Genomic DNA, 21,392 nt, shown 5'->3' on the forward strand with positions numbered 1-21,392 from the left:
CTTAGAGCGGATGACATAAGGATTCCTTTCCCTGAGTGAATTCTGCTGTGTGGGCTTTTTGACATCTGCAATTTGTTTGAGGATTGAATTGGAGTTCAGAAACTAAAACTGAAAAATGCTCACAATAAAACTGCTAAAACACTGAGATAGAAGAAGAATTTTGTTTGTTTTTGCTAAGAAATTAGTATATAAGATCTTTGTGGTTTTGTGATAAATTAAATGTCATGCTTTCTTTGCAGCTCGTGGACCAGGACAATTGCATGTGCTCACACATAAAAACCATACACAACAACACCAGTCGCAGCCACTGCCATACACAGACTCATATACACATATCAACTCATATACATCATGTATGTAAATTCTCCTGGAGCTGAGAATGTGTCCTTGTCACTCACCTTCCTGGGAAAGAAAGTAGGGAGACATCATGCTGTGGCCCCTGCAGGCAAGCAACGTGAGTATAAAACACACACACACACACACGCTAATGTTGACTTGTATTCATCGTTATGGAGGTAATGATGTCCTTGTATGTGTTTGTGTATGGGTGAGGTGACTCGGGCAGCCCTGGTGCAGATTATGGGCCCTAGCATGTGTCCGCGCTGTTCGCTCCACCTGACAGAAATGTGTTGCAGACAGACAGGCGAAGGTAGAAGAGGTTTAAATATTTCAGCTGCTTGGCTGGATCCATTGCGAGGCAACGAAGCAGCCAGTTTATCAGAACAAACATAGCACGCTGTTCCTGACGGGGTCTGGATTGGAGCCCTGGATCTGAGGCCAGTCGGGTCCACTCGAACCAGACTTACACACACACGCACACACACACACACACACACACAGATGCAATCACACATAATCATAAACAGGCATATGTGCACGCTGATCCCTAAAACCAATGACAGTAGGGACAGCTGGTGGACACTCGTACCCAGTAGGGTGCAAAGGACTAGCACACTGTATCCAAGTGTGTGGGTGTTTTGCTGCATGTCTTTGTGTATACACATGGTGTGTGTGTGTATGTGTGTGTGTGTGTGTGTGTGTGTGTGTGTGTATGTTTGCATGGGAAATACGTAGACCAGCATTATGCCAACATTCTGTAGCTGCAAACTCCACCATCTTCTCTCCAGATGTTTCAGTTACCTGCAGGTTATCTGTTCTCCTGCCTCTCCCTCTTTTCAACACTTCATATTAATGTCTATCCACTTATGTTTTGTCTTTGTGTTTGGCATTCCGGTAATCCGGGTGTAAAAAGCTTTTTCTCTGTCTGTTTGTATGCATGTGGTATATCAAACTTTCCCCTTTTCCCCACACCCTCTACACCACCCATGTTGACTTCTGTTCAGGCGCCTGGGAGACGACTAACCGGTCCTCGTGCCCCGAGGACCCCGTGGTGTTGTCGCGGGCCGGGCGCGTCCCAGTGGCAGCGCCGGTGCTGGAGGATTTACCGGGCAGCGTGCCGGACCTGAGGGAGGAGGCCCGGCACCAGAGGCCGTGTCCGGTTCACAACACACACCTGGACCAGGAGCTGGATGACACAGCAGGTCAGCCTGGTAACACACACCCACCCCCATCACACACACACACACACACACACACACACACTCAGAGACACACTCATGCAATCAGTGAGGCATGTACTGTAGTATGCACACTTCCCTTCTCATCATAATCTACAAACTACAAAATGTTATTATAACCTGTCATCTGCCCATAGATGCATTTTTAACCCCTAACCAAACCCAAAGTATGTGTTCACCACACATGCTTACACAAATTTTAAGTCTTTTGTGTTTGGAGTCTTTTGTTTTTTGCCTCTGGGTCTACCCTCTGTCTGGTCTCCAGCTCAGGCAGCAGGTGACCCGTGTGTTTTTGCATGACTGTTCCCTGTCATTCATGACATCATTTCTGTTTCTCCACTAAAAGGTGTTTCTAGGAGGAAAGTAACAGCATGACGCCACGCCCACATTCCTCCACCAGGAAAGAAAGAGGGAAGAGGGTGGGATGGGAATGGGCGAGACAGAGTGATGAAATGAAGGGGCCATGTTTGGAATGTGTCAATATTTTAGATAAGCCCAGCCACATTGTTGGCATTACTTTCAAAATGAAAATAAACAGGGACTAACTACTACTGACTATTATGAATGATCCTAACACACTTAACTACGAAGAATGAATTTAATTAACAATTGACATTCAGGATGCATTTTTCTCCTGTTTTTTCTTAATGAAGACTGTAATATTCAGAAATAAACATGTAAATAAAGACATTAAACTGCATGCTAAATCACTCATCATAATCATGAAGATGTAAAGCGCGTTTTAAACTTGATGAATAAAAGGTAAACTGACTCACTGAGGTTTTTTTGTGTTTTATTTTCCCCAACACTGCATCCGCGTCAGAACATATGAAACTGCAATAAAATGATGATAAATCCATTATAAACAAGCATACTAGATCATAGACACTTTGCTTTTTTTCAGTTGGGAAAAGTGGGAAGTGAACAGGTTGAAAGGGCTTAGTTCTTGTTTCAGTTGGCTGGAATACAATTGATTTGTTCACTTAAGAGAGACACCAGCAACACTCGGGCCTGAACTTCTCCCCAGTTTGACAATAGCAACAGTTTACAGCAGCCAGACTGCAACTTTGACAGTAGTTTGAATTTGGGCCGGAGATGAAGGAGTTTGCACAATCTATAACACCATGACAAGGATAACGGCAAATAAAAGCGTCTGCTGCATTTTACATTCATTTGTAAGGTTTTATCACTGATGTATTCTTAAAAATATACTTGAATATTTCTAATCCTCTTCAGTCAAGCGGCTGAAAGATATTTCTTAGGATATCTGGAATGCTTTTGTTTGCCTTGGGGGAAATTCTTTCCTCACAGGTGAGTGAGAAAAAAAGAAAAAGAAAAGTAAGACCAATATGAACCAGATCAGAACTGTCAGACCTTGTCAGACAGAGAAAATTCTCAAATCACAAATCTACCAACCAGAAAGAAGTTCAACTTGAACCCCATTCATGTGAATTTGTTTTGCATTACAATGATTAAAATTGCAACAGTTCATTGGTTAATCAGGGTGTGGTGCTGTGTTACAATTTAATATCAAATAGTGCATTCACTACATTGCAACACAATTAGGCAATAGAAAACTCTGTATTGTAAGACCTGCTTTTCCCCTCCTCCCCCCTCCCCCTGGCTCATTACTCCACTCCCCAAGTTGATTTCAATTGTCCATCAACATTTGCTTCATTGTTCAAGCTGTGGTTCATCACAAGGCTCTGTGGTTGAAGAGGTGGGCTGCTTTCCGCCGCTGGATTGGTGCCGATCGCAGGAAACACCCTGGACAACAGGTCAGCCGAGGTGCGGTAAAGACCTATGCAGAGAGGGAGGGGTGTGTGTGTGTGTGTGTGTGTGTGTGTGTGTGTGTGTGTCTGAGGAGAGGGATACTAGAGGTAGGGAGGGGAGAAAGATACTGTCGGTGTATGGAAACTCTAGAGGTTTTGAGGTAAGGAGAGAAGTGAAGCGTGCTACTCACCATCACCCTGTGTACTGTGTGTCTTAGACAGAGTATGGAATGCATTTCTGATAAGGTATGACCAATAGGGGGGGTAGATGTGATTTTAAGGAATATCTGGAGAAAGGTGTGTCTTTGCAAACTCTGATAAGGGCTGGATGCACACAACATGGGTCAGCGTGCTCTGAGAAAGCTTCTGTGTAAATGATTTGGTCATACTTTATTTGGATAGTCCAGTGCTGATGCTCAACTTACTATCGAGTGACTATAATGTGTCACTAAAAAGTCTATTGAGTTTCAGATGATGCAGAAGTGTGAAAAGTAGTCTATTGATAGTCAGTGTGTGGGTTAGGGTTACATAGTCTAGAGATGCAGCAAATAGGCAAGAGACACTTTGTTGAACGTCTACTTGATAGTTGAGTATCAACTATTCCCTATGATGACTGAATGTGTCTTGCATATTCTGATTCAGGCTAAATCGAATCAAATTTATCCATGTGAAATGCATTTAGAAGTTTATTCAAAGTGGATTTCACTATACCTGCTCTGAGGAGACTAGTCTGTGACCCGTTATTTCTGCACTGGTCTCACCAGGCTTGTCAGAGTCTCAGCTGTCAGACGGCAGCGATGTGGAGCAGGCGATGGAAGGCGACGGGTCGAAAGATGTTAAGATCTACATCCCCTACGAGTCCGCCGAACTCTGCATAACTCAGGTACAAATGATCACACACAGAGTCCCCCATGCATCATAGGGGGATACAGGCACAGAACATACAGTACATTCATGACTTACTTTAAGTGTAAGACAAGTATGTTCAACAATTGCACATAGCAATTGTTGAATTGGTTTTGTTCCAGTTCCATTATACTAAACAAACAGTGAAAACCATCTATAATTGGTATGACTCCATAGTTCTAAACCCACCCAATACAGCAGAGCAGATGAAATGACCTTTATTTATCTGATGAAACAGTGAGCAGAGGCCTGAATATTAGTCAGACTTGTGACTCAAGGCTATGCCCAGTTGTTGCAGACACATACTGAAGTCATTGTCAGAAACTGTGTTGTGTTCTCCCTCTTACTCACATGGTCGCCCTGACGCTCCCAGTGTTCGCTAGAAGGCATCTGATTAGTATGTGCCTCCATGATGTCTGTGTGGAACCATAACACTGTATCAGTGTGGAGAATGGTGTCCTGAAGTGGATGCAAGCAGTGTGTGTGTGTGTGTGTGTGTGTGTGTGTGTGAGAGAGAGAGAGAGAGAGAGAGAGAGAGAGAAAAAAAATATGTATTCTCATGCTCTGTATTTAGTGGGTGTTTCTGTTTCCTAAGAGAAGGCAAAATGTCAACATCTTATGTAAACAATGTAAACAATATACAATATGAACTATTCATTTTAGTACATGCACACAGTATGAGTGCGTCATCAACCATCTGACTTACTGTTTGCTAGAAACTATCCTTACATCACATCGAATATTCCTTTTCCCTCATGTTGGTTAGCTTGCCATCTATTGACAGCAGAGTGTTTATGTTTATAGAGTTCTGGGCATTAAATGAGTGAACTGAAAAAAAAACCTGCAGGTTTGAACTCCAATAAATATAACATAAACTTTAGTCTAAGTCATATGTATGTGTATTTGTGTGTGTGTGTGTGTGTGTGTGTGTGTGTGTGTGTGTGTGTGTACATTGTATACAAACAGATAGCAGATGACATGGAGGTCATGAAGAGCAGACACCTGGAAATGGTGCAGGAGCTGGAGGAGAACTTTCAGATCGCAGCACGAGAGAACCAGGTGAGGAGAGGTGTGTGTGTGTGTGTGTGTGTGTGTGTGTGTGTGTGTGTGTGTGTGTGTGCACTTGCATTTGGTAGTAATGCTACAACCCTCTCATGTTGTGTGATCAGGAGCGGACGGTGCAGACGATCAGATCTCATTACCAGAACAAGCTGAACGCTCTGAGGAGAATCCTGGATCTCTACCAGCAGAAGGTGGAGCGGAAGAACACCGACTGGGAGAAGAGAGTCACGGTCAGTGTCCCTCCCTCTTCCGTCCATTCTTTCCCTCAATGATCCCATCCATCCACCCCTCAACTCACTTAGCCCTTACATTCCCTGCTCTCCAACTCCCTAAATACAAACCTAAACTACCTCCTACCCCATCGTCTCCCTTATTATCTCACTTTCTGCTGTCTGTCATGTTGGTGCACACACTAAAGCTCCTATAGCTGCCTGCACTGAATGAATGAAACCTCAAACACATGTGTATGTATTTCTCTCCCTGCCTGGTCCTATCTTCTGTAGGCCTTGGCCACACAGAACGAGCAGCTGCTGGAGGAGCAGAGAGCTGAGAGGAGGAGGAGTAAAGAGGAGGCCCTGCAGTGGCACAGAGAAAAGGTTGGAGCTACCACAGGAATCCCAGGCAGCTTTCAGCGACCTCTTATGTCATCTTGTGAACCGGGGCGCCCCCTTGTGGCCTGATTTGAGTACAACTATCATGAGGCAACTGAGGGGTTTTTTGCCATTACATAATCATCAGACTAACTTAGTTCTTGTGTCTTTACCAGAGCAAAATGCTGGAACTGTTCTCCAACAAGCTAGACGTCCTGCACAGCCACCAGGCCTCCAGTGAGTCTGTGTGTGTGTGTGTGTGTGTGTGTGTGTGTGTGTGTGTGTGTCTGTGTGAAATCTATGACTATTATAAACCCGTTATAAATGCCCTATGACTCTGTACAGCGCTGCAGGAGCTGCAGATGGCCAGACAGGAAGTAGGGAAGGTCCAAGAAATGTTGATGACATCATCGCAGGAGGAGGAGCAGCAGGAAGCTGCTGAGGAAGGTGAAAGCTCAGAGAACAAAGAACCTTCAGCACAACAAACTGTGGTGGGTTGGAACTGGTTACCATGGCAGCCTGCTGCTCGTATCTCGGGGTTATGATCTAGTCACAGACGTATCAACAAAGCAGCCAACAATAAGTCTTAGCTTCAATATTTAGGAGTGGTTTATACAACAGGCAGGGGCACGACTCCTAACATCACAAGTTTAAGATTTGATCGTTTATTGCCGCAGCAGCCAAGTTTGATTGGAAATTGTCTCAGTGTGGTCAGGATAGACACAAGAGTCATCAAGAGCTGTGTGCCTGGACTCATAGTTTGTAATTAAATGGAACCTCATGTCAGGCTTGAAACAGAGTGGAGTTTTTCTGAAGTTGTAATAAGGTGGTTTTAACTGCAGGCCTGCAGTGAGTCCGATCTGCCACTGGAGGGGGCTAAAGCCCGTCTGGAGGAGCTGAAGGAGAGCCTGTACCAGAGGGAGAGAGAGATCACTGAGCTGCTGGAGGCAGAGAGGAGCCCCATCCCTCCCGTCCCCCAGGCACCCTGCAGTGTCCTGCTGCCCACTGTCATACACAAGGTGATGTGTGAAACTATCAACCCATTTAATTCCCAACCAAGATGCAACTGTGTGTAAATCAATGGCTTACTATCCTGTGCATCAAATCCTCTTAAATCTGATATTATCTGTTCTGCTGGTGGCAGGATATGCTTCATTCTGTTTTCTGTGCATTCCCTTCATTTTATAGATCACTCTACTGTATTGCTACCAAATGACTACTATGTCTCCTAGGCTCATGCAATCTGCAGTGCAGTGGCTGAGACCAGAACTGTACTGGACCAGATGATTGAGGAGAATCGGGCCGCTCTGATCGAAGCCAGAGACAAACTGGACCGTCTGCAGATGAGCACAGACAACCACAGCAATAAAGAGGAGAAGACCGTTGGCCAAGAGGGGTCAGAGATCACAGAAATAGTTTGCAGATATACACTATGGCCTCTTATTGGTTGAAATAGCCACAATTAACTAGTCAATAATTCGCTTTCTGAAATGTTAGTTAGCCTAAACAATACAATAACTCAAAGCCAGATTAAAAATGAGTCAACTTTCATATTACCTTCCTCTGTTTGTCATGTAAAGTAGATACTAATCTAGCATATTTTGATTTCTTTTTCCCACTAGGTCAGATGAATTTGAGTCCAGTTTGTCTTTGCTGCAAGAAGCAGTGAGGGAGTTTGAGATTGCTCAGGTGGCTTTAGACTGCATCAGAACTGGAGAAAGCCCTGCAACCACTGGTAAATGAATACATTTTGCTCTCACTTGCTTGTGATCAACAATGCTGTCAACATGAACTGTAATATTGGGATCTTCACACAAACCGTATGCTTCTGTGTTGCGGGTACATCTGGTTAATCGATGATATGGTGCATCGCTTATATCAGAACCAATCATTTATTTTCTGCTCAGACTGTGATGCAGTCTCGGAGTTGGAGGACATCTTGGGACGGGGGACGATCCAAACCTCAGAGGGAGTGAAGAGTGTCGGTCAGCAGCTCCTCCTGCTGCAAGATCAGGTTAGCTTTCTATTCAGACCAGATGAATATAAGGTCAGGTGAGGTCTCAGGGGTAAAACTGTAATGGTAACCTCCCAGTTGCCCTCTACATTAGACAAGAAATTCTTTGTAGAACATATGTACCATCATGCACTTATTCAAGGCCTGAAAGTGTTTGTTTCTCAGTAAGTTAAGCTATCTGACTGCAAAGAGCTAGAAATATATGTTTTAAATGTTTTTATTCACTGTGACAGTTGTGTTGTCATCCCGTTTGCACCCCTTTTCTGCAAAGCTGAAGCAAGTGAAAGACGAGAAGAAGAAGGTAATAGAGAACTACACTTCAGAAAGGACAATGAGGAAGAAGTACTACAACATGGTAGAGGACATGAAAGGTACACATTATGATCAACTGTTTCTGTATGAAATGAAAGTTAACCACATGTGAGTTTTGTTGTGCCTTTCAGTTTAGGCCTCTGTTCAGGTTTTTGAGGTTTCTTGTCTGTTTTTTCTCAGGTAAAATCCGTGTGTTCTGTCGGATTCGACCGGTGAGCCGAAACGAGGCCGCGCAGGGTGGGGCCATCGTTGTGGAGAAACTAGATGATTTCTCTGTCAATTTGGAGACCCCCCGGGGGCCGAGGGAGTTCCAGTTTGACAAGGTGTTCAGCGCTGAGTCCTCACAGGAAGACCTGTTCCACGACACCAACAGGTGAGGCTTATAATGCTCTCCGATCAGTGACTGATAACTGATCGATGACTGACTGATGGATAAACTCCTAATTGATGAGGTGGTTATGTCCATATCAGGAACTAAGTGTGACAATAGCAATGAATGTGGGCCAATCATCTGGAGTTTTTCAACTTTCACTTGATGACAGCAATGAGTGGAAAGCGGGTCAATAATCTAGAGCAGGATGTTTTTTATAAAAACCTTTTTCCCCTTGAATCATCCCCCACAGACTGATCCAGTTGGCCATGGATGGTTACAATGTGTGTATCTTTGCGTACGGCCAGACGGGCTCCGGGAAGACCTTCACCATGGTAGGGGACAAGGAACAGAAGAACCCGGGAATCATGCCTAGAGCTTTCAACGCTATATTTGATATCATACAGGAGAACAGCACCAAATTTGACTTCAAGGTGAGAGGGGGAGCTGAGAGGGTTCAGATCAGACAGTACACCAGTATAATAAACAAAAAAACACTTACTCTGGGAGATATGAAAGATCTTTCTCCTTCCTTTCATATTATCTCTACTTTTCTTAACTCTTGACCTCACCTCATCTCTTTCCCCTTCTCCCCTTCTCTTCCCTCTACCTCAGGTTTCGGCCTATATGCTGGAGCTGTACAATGACAAGCTCCAGGACCTCTTTGTGAGCCTGGCTGGTGAGGCCCATGCACAGGCCCAGTCCCATGGCCAGCCCAGGCGGGTGGAGATCAAGAGGAACAGAAAGGGGGTTGTGTTCGCCCAAGGAGCAGAGACAAAGGAGGCCTCCAGCGCCCAGGAGCTCTACGCTCTGTTCCAGCAGGCCTGCGCCAACCGACACATCTCTGCCACCAGTGAGTCGGGTATACCATGCCATGCCGTCCAGTTCAAACAGGCCCCTGCTAAATGGTTTGGATTAATTCTGTTAGTTACAGTCAGTGTGAGGGGGCGGTAGCTAGGTACATCATTACTGGACCGGGCGGTGAGTGGGACAGGACAGCGGCCAAACGGTGAAGTCAGCATAGGAAGAGGAGCAACATTGTTTTATAGATACACACATGTCAGCGAGGTACAGTACTTGCATAGTATTTGGTTGATGTAAAATGTTGTGATTTTGATGGGGATATGAGCATACTGTATGAGTGAGGGGCCAGTGTGCTCCTCGCTAGCATGTGTTGTCCTGTTTTTTCTCCCCAAGTAGGAGGAGAAATAGTACAGAATGATAGTGTTATGATTTTTTTATTATGTAGATTACATATGCTTTACTGGCAATACCATCATCATATCAGACTTCAATCAAATAACCCATAGCCAATATCTTGACTGCAACTGGCTATGAGTGAGGGTTATTTGATCAACAATGTGAACATCAACAATGTATCAGAATCAGAATGTATAACTAAAAAGTTAGGATTTTTTAATGTTTCCATAGAGATGAATGTGGAGAGTTCCCGCTCCCACCTGATTGTTGGCATCATGGTGGAGAGCAGGAATCTGACCAATGGCAGTGTGAGCTGTGGGAAGCTGAGCCTCGTGGACCTGGCAGGCAGCGAGAGAGCAGCCAAGACCGGTGCCAAGGACCACCAGCTCAAGGTTGCTGGTTTGCTATGTTCTGATTGGCCCATCAATGATTTTGATTGGTTGGTTGATAAATTGATTGATATGATGATAGAATGATGATAGAATGTGTGAGATTTTCCCTTTCTGAATTCCTCCATGGGGCTTTCTCCTCTCCTCTCCTCTCCTCTCCTCTCCTCTCCTCTCCTCTCCTCTCCTCTCCTCTCCTCTCCTCTCCTCCCCTCCCCTCCTCTCCTCTCCTCTCCTCTCCTCCTCTCCTCTCCTCTCCTCTCCTCCTCTCCTCTCCTCTCCTCAGGAGGCTAACTCCATTAACAAGTCTCTCAGCACCCTGGGTGATGTGATCTCAGCCTTGTCCTCTGAACTGCCCCACGTACCCTACAGGAATAGTAAACTGACCCAGGTTATAAAAGAAGACATTTTACAATCATTATGATCAATTTGCTTTTGATTTTATCAATCAACTGGTATTTTGTTTTAAAATTCTATAAACAAATTTAACCATCTTTAAAATGATGAAATTCATATTGCAAAATATGAATTTCGTGCTGTTTGACAGTGTGTTTCATTATTCGTGAATGAATTGCTTTCATTTTCAGTTTGATTTGATTTTGAATTGAATTCTGAATTGAAGGTTCATTGACCCCAGACCTTATTATAGAGTGCATGAATTCCAACCACATAATGAGCTTTTGCACTGAACAATAAGTGTGTGTTACTATAATGTAGAACTGCAGGCGATACACACACAAAATCTACTTATTTCATCTACCCCAGGTCATGCAGGACTCCCTGGGTGGCAACGCCAAAACACTCATGATCGTCAACATCTCTCCTTCAGAATGCAACCTTGATGAGACACTCACCTCGCTCATGTAAGACAGACACAGAGAGAGAGAGAGAGAGAGAGAGCAACATTATAATTTATTTCACAGATGAAGGTGAACAACCTCTGAACACTAACACTTGAACTTTCTGAACCCCCCAGTTATGCAACAAGAGTGAAGGCCATAACCAACAATGCTCAGAGAAACCTAGAAAGTAAAGAGATTGCCCAGCTAAAAGAGGTATTGTGTTAATCTCTATAACGGCCAAAGCCAGCTTTGTGATGTGCAGCATCCGTTTACAGTAAAAAAATAAAAAATGATGTTATAATGCAAGATCTAATACCCCACACTGGAACTTGACTGACTTCATTTCTGTTTTGTCTTTCCCCTTCTTGTTCTGATAGGTGATCTTGAAGCTGAGGACAGGACAGACAGTGGAGGAGGAGGAGGTTTGAACTGCACTGAATTGAAGCGATCTGCAGTAGCAGAGATGAGTGGTGAACTGGGAATGTTTGGACCAGGTTATAAAAATAATTTTTTGAGTGGACAGTTTGTAGCCGTTGAGAGGGCTGTCTGTTCTCATGAGCTGTGTGCGTGTTCGAATAAATAAAGATAAAATAGGTATTCTAATGTTCATTTGGATCTGCGCCCATTTAGTCAGATGCAGGGACAGGAGACATCACTACAGGGGCAGAGCCAGAGAGACAGAGTGGAAAGGAAACTGTGGCATTCAGGGCATTGCGTGCAGGTTGTTAATGGGAGCTCCCTGCCTGGGTCTGTAGAGTGAGGCCCCCACAACACGGGGCCCCGTGTACCGGCAAGGCAGTTGGGAAGTCACTTGGCCAATGGGTTTGTACTTCTATTGTAGGGAGAAAAAAAGGCATTCAGTTTGAAGCACATTAGGGCTTTCTTGGCAGGTAAAACCTCCAAGGCCATCCCTGTTGTCACACAGTCAGATTCCTTTGCAGGGATCAGATGGGGTCACTCTCAAACACGCACAGGGCCTGTCCTGTTGGGTTTTCAGGAGGGTAGGGAGCTCACTAAAATTAGAGCTTTGCAATGGCAGCCGAGGGGAAGAGGGAGGAGGGAGGGAGCTGAAAGGGTGCCAAGGTTTGGAGGGGTAAACAGTGGGGCTGTTTGGTCGTTGTGATAGGCCGAGAGGGAAGTGGTGCTCACTGGGAAGTGTGTTCTTGTCATTTTTAGGAGTTAAAGTAGGCCTCATAGGTTTTGTTTCCCTATAAGTTTATGGAAGTGTTTTGTATAGGAGACTGTGTTGGAGAAGCAATCATTTAGTTGAAGGGTTTTTTTTAGTTGCTGTTTTTTTGGGGGGATCATTTTGGTTTAGTGTGATTTAGTTTCAGTTGTAAGGAACACCCGCTTGTCTCACTCCAGGCATCTGCTCCAGCTCACGATCACGACAACAAAGAGTCAAGGCTACAAACGGAAAATGAAAACCATTTGACCTAGGATAGCACGGCAGTGCTGGGCTCAGTGTTCGAGTGTGATGAAGGGTAACAGATTCTATAAGTAGACTGTCTTTTGTCTACAGTGGGGCCCAATCCTAATTGTTCAGCATTTTTAATCTATACCGCGGGCCCCACAAGTGTTTTTCCTTTTTACGCCACACTAGAGCCACGATTCCTAGCTTTGCGTGCTGTGTTTTATTGGCTGCTTTAGATCAGAGGCCACCTAGCACATGTTCACTGTGATTTGTTATTCTTTAATAACGTCCATAGTTTAAACCATACTATGCGCTCTGTGGACTAGAACTAAGTGAGGGACAAAAGCACAGAGCGCTACAGAAAGGACAGGGAGAGGGAACAGGGTTGATGGGTTGATGAGGGGACTGAGGGGTCTCATCCCCTGGAGCTATTTTGTTAATTAATCAAACACACATACACACAAAACCATTCAAACCAAGTCTCACTCACTGTACATGGTTTTGTGTGTGCTGCCCTCTCAAATCCTACATGACCACACACAGGCAAATTGAAAATACCGCCTGTAATAAATGGCTGTAGGCCCACTGTTGTTATGACGGTGCTGGCAGTATTGGAGGCCATCAGTCTGCCATTCAAGACTAACTGTCAGTTACTTCGTCATTAAGACCTTTGTAAACTTTAGAATAGATACTACCTCAAAGCTAACCATTTTCAGTTAGCCATGTTACATACAAAGTTCAATACAATTATGCATGTTCTACACGTTATACACTTTACTTCAGAAATTAAAATATTCAACAATCCCAGGCAGTATTAGTCTAAATTCAAACCACTATTTCACTTTAGAACATTTTCACTTTTTAGCTCTTTTACCCCGACAAGATTTCATAAACAGTCAACTGCCATTGTATCTAGTTGTATCTTTATGTATCTGTAGAGGTGCCATTAATTTCCTTTCACTTTGAATACACAGTCCAAGAAATTGTTTTGCTTACAGTATTAGCTGCAATGATATGGCCCAGATCATTTCTATGCTTTGAGCCAAACTTTTCTGGAGGTAATCTGGCATGTTCACAATGATCAATAATGACAAAAAAAATAAAATAAGAGAAAGCCTGAAATGCCTATGATGGTTATGAATTCACACAACAAATGTCAAGGATTCATGAACTCCTATCAAGGAATGTGGCCATTCTACCAAAGTGAACCATTGCTTTAACAAACATATGAACCGTTCCATTAGCATCCTCAGCAACAGAGTGAACAATTCACAGAAATAAGGACCGCCATTTCTCAGGATTCACTGTGATTTCGGCAAAATGTTTCAACGATATATCCTTCCTTATCTTATGAGGCAGTGGCATGATATATGTATATGGTGTAGTCTGGTATATGACATGTATATGATATGGTATATAAAGCCCTTTGAGACATGCCTATGGTAAAGGGCTATATAAATAAATTTGAGTTGACTTGACTGCTGCTCACTGATCAATAGTAGAAGACTGTGGTAATACTGGGTGTGATAGTGTGCAACTGTGTATAGCATGTGAAGCAGTGTGCTGCTGGAAATGTATATGAGCGCTCAGTCAACTTTCCCTGGATAAATAAAGATTAAAAAAATCTGTCACGAACATAACTTTCAAACTTCCCATTTGAAGATGAAGTTCCCGTAAGGAATACTGCCCGACTCTCCTTTTGTTCAAACACATATCGCCATGCTTCTTTACATTTAGCTCATGAAAATAGAAATGCCTGATTTCACAGCGGCTGTGCGTTTCACTGTCCTCTTTACCTCCCTCCAAGAGGTCTCGAACAATCCAGAGACTGTATCTAATCTGGGTGTGTTGTAGGTTTTGGTGCTGATGGGTGAGGAGGAGGGCGTTTAAAGAAGATGGGGAACTCTTATATATCTTAATATATCTTTTTTTCCATCCCTTAGAGAGCCACTGGGGAAGACTTTGGAGAAGAGAGATGAGTTAGCTAGTCACTGTATGCCTTGAAGCTACAGTTAAAGCGGAGGAGGAACAAGAGGAGGGGGATGATAACAGGAAGAAGAGGAAGAGGACATATAGGAGGAGGATTGATGAGGAGGAGATATGGAGGAAAGACGAGAGGAGGGGTGGGAGAGGAGGACTGAAGAGAGTGAGAGGGGTATGGATGAACCCTGCATGAACACTGTTTGAGGCCCGCAGCGCTGATCACTAATCTGTAACAACACCCTCTCTTTCCCTCCCTCAGTGTTTAACTGTAACTAATAAATTAAGATAAGGACTTTTAATGAATGGCTGTCTTGAAGCTGGTTTCATTTTTAATGCGGTTGGGATGGGAAGGCGGAGGGATTCTACCCTATCACAAAGTACAGGCACAGCAGCACTTTGAATGACCCTCGCTGTGCAAATATTGTGTTCCAATTTTTCAAATAAGAAACACAAACATCAAGCTCATCAGTTAGTACATACCTTTCAATACCTTATGTACAAAAAAAAAAGACTTCTCTTACAATATAATTCTCGGCAGCATTTAGAAAGACATTTGTAAATACAGTATATTTCCCTTTTGTTGTTCATGTGTGATCTCTTTGCCCTAACAGAATTCTGAAATGTACAGAATAAATATCAGGTCAAGGCTATCGTATGATGCTGCCATCCTATATCGAGTCTGTGAATAAGTATGTCTTAGCGAGAGGTATCTCTGTGGTATATTATGAAGTCTGGCCTAAGATGGTGGCTAATGGTAAAACCACAAAAGCCAGTAATGGCTAATATTATTACAAGAAACCCAGACATTTTTAGAATATGCAGTGTTTTGAGATTCCCAAAAGATCCACACAGAGCATCATTTGGGCTCTTGAAGGTCTACAACCTCGAGGAGATGATAATCCTGTAGGGTCGAGGCTTCATAGTCAGACCGAAGTCGGTGCTGAGGTCCAGCTCCTGCCCGGGAACATTTTGGATCCGCAACCCGTGGAGCAGCGTGGTGAGGAAGACAAATATCTCCAAACGTGCAAATCCATCACCGAGGCAGCGTCTCTTCCCCATGCCGAAGATGAGGACCTTGTCCATCAGCTCCTTGTTGAGGAGTCCTGACCCATCCAGGAAGCGCTCAGGACGAAACGTGTCTGGGTCGCCCCAAAGATCACTGGACCAGAGTGAAGAACATGAAGATCAATAAACCAGTAAAACAGAAAATAAAGACAAAAAACAAAAAAGAAGACTAGGAAGTCAAATCAGGAAGACATATCAAATGCAAAGGAGGTAATGAGTTGTGCAGATGATGTAAGGCTGTCAGGCACCATCCTCCTATCCAAAAGCAAGGAGGATACATCCATGGACAGGGGGCGAGGGGGCCAGATGAATGGGCAGAAAGAAACAACATGCTGCTAAATGGAGAGAAACCTGTGGAGCTAAGAATATGCTTTACACGTGACCCACCACAGCCAGAGTCTCTGAGGCTGGGGGGACAAGAGGTACCTGTAGTGTCTGGACTATTATCTCGACTCAGACCTCAATAGAGACGCCCACATTGAAGAGGCAGTAAAAAAAGACTCATTCCCTAACAGTGCTGACCAGTAATGGCCTACCTGCAAAGTTGCATATGACATGGTCATGGTCTATGCAACTCTTATCAGGCCATGCCTTTAATATGGCTCAGTGCTTTTAGTGGGATGCACCAAAAAAAACAAGAAGCCAAGTTCAAGAGAGTCCAAGCATGGGCTCTTAAAATAATCAGAAGAGAGCAGGTGTCACTTTACAAGTCCTGCCCTCACTTCAAAGCAGGAGAGAGCAGGCAGCAGTGCTGCTAATAAGAGACATGCAGCGACCACAGCATCCACATGTCCTGCTCCCCCCAATATGAGGCAAATGCACCATCAAAGTGTGCAATATAAAATTCAGAAATCAAAGTCATAATTGAGTGATGATTGATAATGTTTACTCACGTATCATGATTGACTTGATACTGGTTTATGAAGACACAGGTGTCTTTGGGAATGAAGTATCCATTCAGGGTGATGTTTGTTGTGGTGCTGCAGGGGAGGAGAGGAGAGGGAGGCCAAGACAGGTCAAGTATATCACACATCTTGCAGTAGCGAACATTAATGCACTGCAAACACATCTAACATAACTACTGTCTTACCAGTGAGGTATGGTGAACGGGACGTAGGAAGCATGACGAAACACTTCATACATGAAAGCCTCAGTGAAAGGCATCTTAGGCTTATCTGCAAACCTGGGCAGTCTGGCCGCGCCAATGTGGTCATCTTAATAAAAAAGAGACAAAGTCACAGAGTCATGCCCAAATACTAAATACTAAAATACTTTTAAAGGGTGACATTGGGAAATTGGGGAGCCATTTAAAAATTCCTAAGTCTGGGTTTGCGCAAGTTATAGATTTAGATATTTCTATTGGGCAGGGCATCAGTCAGGCCAAATTTTGGACGATTTTGTACTCAGCTTAGTGTAAAGCCATATGACATCTTCTACGCTACTGAGACTAAATCAGTTTGACCAGTAGACCCCTTGAGGTTGGGGGTTTCAATTGAAACTTAATAATAACTGCTGATGCTTCTTGTCTACAATAAAATGAAATTACTGAATAGCTGTATGGGAAAAAAGGTACAATAGTTGCATCATCTTCAGTCTCCAGTCTATTGTAGACTTTGAAATGACAAAAAGGGTCCTGGCTGCAGATCTTCAGCTGTGCTGCAACTCTTTGGGGGTTAAAAGGTCTGTGATGCAGCCAGAGGTCAAACTCAGCTGTGCCTTAGGAGTAGACTTTGTAAAATTACATAACCAGTTCTAACATGAACAGCCACTTTACAAATTAATATAAAGACATCAGAATTGGGGCGGATGTAATCTTATGATTTTCGACTAATGAAAAGTATTGCTATGATTTAATTCACCAGTGAGGCAGTAAATTGTGAAGCCCACTGTGAACCAATGAATGAAGGCTTCTCAACCTAATAATCTTACTGAACAAAGTATTTTATTGACTGACTGGGCAAATCCCGATGTGCACGGTGACTGAATGGAGAATGTTAAACCATGTGTGTCTGAGGCCTTGCGTGTTACTGCCTTTGTGCCTGTCTGGATCAACTCTCTAACCTTTCTTTCTCTGCCTCTTTCTCCCTCCCTCTCTCTCTCAGTCTGATTCATCCTGTCTCCTCTTACTGCCCCCTCTCTCTGTGAAAATGCAACGTGCCTCAGAACAGACAGCACCAGTTTTCTCAGCCTGCTTCAAAAGTAGCTCTGGCGTCAGCAAATTGGTCTGATCTTTTGTGAGTTACTCTGGTGGCTGGTGGCTTCTGTCTATCCGGGAAGGGCACTAGGGTTGTCGGGTATTGTTGGGTTTTTATTGATTCTGCCTGCAATTTTGACACTCCTAAAAGATACGGGTCCTTGACTAATCATGTGTTAATAGATTTGTTACATAAACAATGCACATTCAGATGTTTTATGTCCTGAAAAATATCTCAACATAACTCACCTATTTGGATGAATATTCTTTCTCAATGTATCTTTTAATGGATAAAATCAGGGCTAAATTTGGTATTGATCTCTGTGTGTATGGCTTGTCTCAAATATGAATGATTCTATATGAGAAGCAGCTTCTTTTCCTCTAGCCATTTTATCTACACTGGATCACACACTCTGGCAATCTCTGCTCATTAGTGATGTGTTATTCATTAACGGGCAGCCATTCATTCTTGGACTACGAGATACACAACGACTACGATTCATTCATGAAACTGGACACTGGACAGGCCCTTGCTCCTTAGCATATCATTGATTCTTTCTCATCTTTACTCTATAATAAAAGACTGGGTTGAAGAGTCAAGCTCTCCTGAAAAAACAACTTCTACCAGTTAGAAACCCCTCTAGCTCAGATTCCAGAGAAAATAAATATGTTTGGTTTACTAACAAAAAGGGAAGCAGGGCACATTTTTTCATATATATTGCAGTGGTTGGTCATGTTAAATGGTTGATATTTAAAGACAGTACCTATCTCCATGTGTATTCTGTCCTGGATGTCGGGAAACTTGATGAGGTACAACAGGCTCCACTGTAAGCCAGCGATGATGGTGTCAAATCCTTTTGGAAATAACACATTACACCATCGCAGTGAATGGAGGATAATGACCAACTTCATCACCGTGATCAACGTTATCATCATCACCAGCAGTATGTGCCGTCTATGACTGCAATCCAAGTAAAATGTTAACCTATTTCCCAGTGTATCTAACCTGCTCCAAAGATGTCTATGACGGTGTGAATGATCTGAGAGTTGGAGAGCATGGATGTGTCCGTATCCTCTTCTCTGTCCTCACAAAGTGCGATCAGAGCATCTGTGATGTCTCGGATGCAGTTCTGGAATCACACACACACACACACACACACACACATTCACACAGTATAGTAAAATGACAGGAAATATAATTGAACATCAACTGTGTCCGTCAAAGGTTGGCTCTGTCATAATTTCACTGAAAAATCAAATTGTCATTATTAAGTATAGGACTATTTGTCATTATGCTGAAATTGGGCTTCAAATTTGTAACCCTAATAATTTGGAAACACTAACACTAACACTAATCGGTTATGGTAAGCATCAAAACGACGCGTGTCTTCCAGTAGGTTGCTAATTCCTAATTAGAGTGCGTGCGAACATTTTAGCCACTCTGCGCAAGAACAAAGGTCCGTCCCAGGGAACTTGTTTGTTATTTTTTTGGCTACAACCGCACTCACAGCTACCAGTGTATGTGTGCAATGTCAAATTAAATAGTGGAGAGCAAATTAGTGGGGCAGATCTACAGAAAACAACACTTACTGACACGCCATCCACAACATGAAGCTGTCCTGAAAATATTCTGCCTTTTTGTGTGTGAACTGCACTCAGTACAATACTTCAATACACCAGCTAACATGCACAGGGATAATATTCATCAAACCAGTGCACAATTAGTTCATATTTAACAAGGGATGGTGGTGTTTTTGCCCCTTTCTTCTAAGCATCTACTGTTAATGAAGAGAAATCATTATATACTGTATGTGTTAACAAAGGAAATTACATCTCCTGACAAAACCCCTTAAATTGTCCTTTATTCTTCCACACCTCCTTTTTTAGTTCTTCCTTCATTTTTCTTTGCAATTAGTCCAGTATTGAAACTAATGTACCTGTAAAACCTACTCCAAGCTACACAGGAAACAAAGACCTCAATATGAAGGCACAGGTCATCTGGACCTTCAAAACAGGAAACATAGCTCCCAAATTGATGCTGTGACCCTTATCTTGTCCCACAACAAACAATGTCTCATCATCCAGCACAACAGTCTCATTAAACTGGAATCTTTTTAAAGTCATGACCTAATTCTGTTGTCTCTTGTGTTCCTGTTCGCTCCAACAATGAATTCACATTATACAGATGATATAAATCCTGGTCTGCAGCCAGGTGTGTCCCCCGGCCTCCTTACCTTATCAAAGGTGTTGATGTGCTCCTCAATGCTGCGCTCCATGAAGCCGTTCATCCTCCGGATGTGCTGGACCATCTTCCTCAGCGAAGGACTCGGAAAGTACCGGAACACAGGGAAGAAATCGGCCAGGTTCCCAGCAGCAAAGATCCTCAGGACCTCATTGTTGATGTGAACAATAGTGAGGAACTCCTTGTCGTTATAGTCGTACCTTTTCCCAAAACAGAGGGCACAGACGACATTTGCCACCGAGGTTACCAGGGGCACCACCGGGTCTATACCCGCCACATCTTGGCCTCCCTCGCGCCCCATTTCCTCTGCAGCGGCCCGTTCCCGAATCACCTCCACCATCTCCGCTGCCTCGGCGCAAACGTGTTCCTCCAGCAGGCAGGTGGTTCCAGACCCCCTGGGCTCAGCCTGGGAGAAAGACCTGAGGGCGTTCTTACACAGCTTCTTATGCAGCATCCAGGCCGGTCCGTACTTCTCACTGAAGGTCATACTGGTCCCGTTGGCGACGGCCGAAAAGGTGAAGAGGTCAGGACGCCCAGCAAAAGCCTCACCCTGCCGAACCAATGCCTGCCTGATGGTGGTGTAGCCGCTTAGAACGACAACAGTCAGAGAGCCCAGACGCATCTGTGAATGAGTGAATTCATATTTAATCCTTTGCCCATCCAAAACATAATTTCATACAGAAACACCAACATTTTGATACCTTGAACACATCGCCGTACTGCAGCCTCAAGCGGGTTAGGGAGAGATGGATCTGGTCCCCCATCTGTAGTAGATTGCCGACAAGGGGCCAAGGTGTGGGGCCAGGAGGAGGCGGGTGTTTCACCTGGTCCTGCTGAGACAGGTGCTGGTGCTGGTGGAGGGACTTGTGGCCCTTACAGCCCCTGAGGGCCACCAGGAGGAGGGTGAGAAGACACAGAGCCACGGTGACGCCCGACAGGGAGACACAGGGGCTCTCCTTGATGGGCAGGATCCCAAAGGTCAGTCTCATCATACCAGATACTGCAAAATTGGACAGAGAGACAGAGAGAGAGAGAGAGAGAGAGAGAGAGAGAGAGAGAGAGAGAGATAATTTAATATCAACATTATTTAATATCTATTAATTATTTTAATATCTATATCTATCAACATTATTTAATATCAGCAACATTATTTAATATCTATATCAATGAATTAGCTAGAACTCTAGAGCAGTCAACGTCTCCTGGAGTAATGCTGGAGGGCAGAGAAATGAAATGTCTCCTGTATGCAGACGATCTGCTGATCCTCTCTCCACACCAACAAGGACTGCATCACAGCCTGACCCTTCTGGAGAACCACTGTAGGAACTGGGCTCTATCCATCAATCTGGAAAAAACTAAAATCATGATCTTTCAGAAAAAATCACGTTCTCAGGAAAATAAATACCAATTCGAACTGGGTGGAAAAACTCTCAATCATGTAACCAGCTACAATTATCTGGGCC

General features: G+C 43.8%; 2 protein-coding genes across 2 annotated transcripts; one reads left to right on the forward strand and one right to left on the reverse strand.

Annotated features, from left to right (window-relative positions):
* The first annotated feature begins 351 nt into the window (after positions 1–351).
* Positions 352–14,640, forward strand: kifl (kinesin family-like). The gene is made up of 23 exons (XM_078285164.1): positions 352–454; positions 1,344–1,541; positions 4,114–4,232; positions 5,222–5,314; positions 5,425–5,547; positions 5,821–5,913; positions 6,084–6,144; positions 6,253–6,354; positions 6,481–6,490; positions 6,758–6,926; positions 7,140–7,303; positions 7,530–7,642; positions 7,827–7,921; positions 8,193–8,292; positions 8,414–8,606; positions 8,857–9,037; positions 9,219–9,456; positions 10,035–10,195; positions 10,476–10,580; positions 10,955–11,052; positions 11,166–11,244; positions 11,409–11,525; positions 14,389–14,640. The coding sequence occupies exons 1-22, from the start codon at positions 352–354 to the stop codon at positions 11,457–11,459; spliced, it is 2,649 nt and encodes an 882-aa protein (XP_078141290.1). The 3' UTR covers positions 11,460–11,525; positions 14,389–14,640.
* Positions 14,641–15,304: 664 nt separating this feature from the next.
* On the reverse strand, positions 15,305–20,918 carry cyp1d1 (cytochrome P450, family 1, subfamily D, polypeptide 1). Its single transcript, XM_071924020.2, has 7 exons — positions 20,631–20,918; positions 19,922–20,551; positions 18,694–18,817; positions 18,452–18,541; positions 16,584–16,707; positions 16,387–16,473; positions 15,305–15,587 (listed from the first exon to the last, which is right to left on the reverse strand). Exons 1-7 carry the CDS (start codon positions 20,916–20,918, stop codon positions 15,305–15,307), a joined length of 1,626 nt encoding a protein of 541 aa, XP_071780121.2.
* Between the last annotated feature and the right edge of the window lie 474 nt (positions 20,919–21,392).

This window comes from Centroberyx gerrardi, chromosome 8 (genome assembly GCF_048128805.1).
Source record: "Centroberyx gerrardi isolate f3 chromosome 8, fCenGer3.hap1.cur.20231027, whole genome shotgun sequence".
Lineage (NCBI taxonomy): Eukaryota > Metazoa > Chordata > Actinopteri > Beryciformes > Berycidae > Centroberyx > Centroberyx gerrardi.

Coding starts and splice junctions, on each gene's coding strand:
- kifl (XM_078285164.1), top strand. CDS start 352: ATGTATGTAAATTCTCCTGGAGCTGAGAATGTGTCCTTGTCACTCACC. Junction 4,233..5,221: donor CCGAACTCTGCATAACTCAG/GTACAAATGATC, acceptor GTATACAAACAG/ATAGCAGATGACATGGAGGT. Junction 6,145..6,252: donor GCACAGCCACCAGGCCTCCA/GTGAGTCTGTGT, acceptor GACTCTGTACAG/CGCTGCAGGAGCTGCAGATG.
- cyp1d1 (XM_071924020.2), bottom strand. CDS start 20,918: ATGAGACTGACCTTTGGGATCCTGCCCATCAAGGAGAGCCCCTGTGTC. Junction 16,474..16,583: donor CCGTTCACCATACCTCACTG/GTAAGACAGTAG, acceptor CCTCCCCTGCAG/CACCACAACAAACATCACCC. Junction 15,588..16,386: donor TATCAAGTCAATCATGATAC/GTGAGTAAACAT, acceptor ACTCTGGTCCAG/TGATCTTTGGGGCGACCCAG.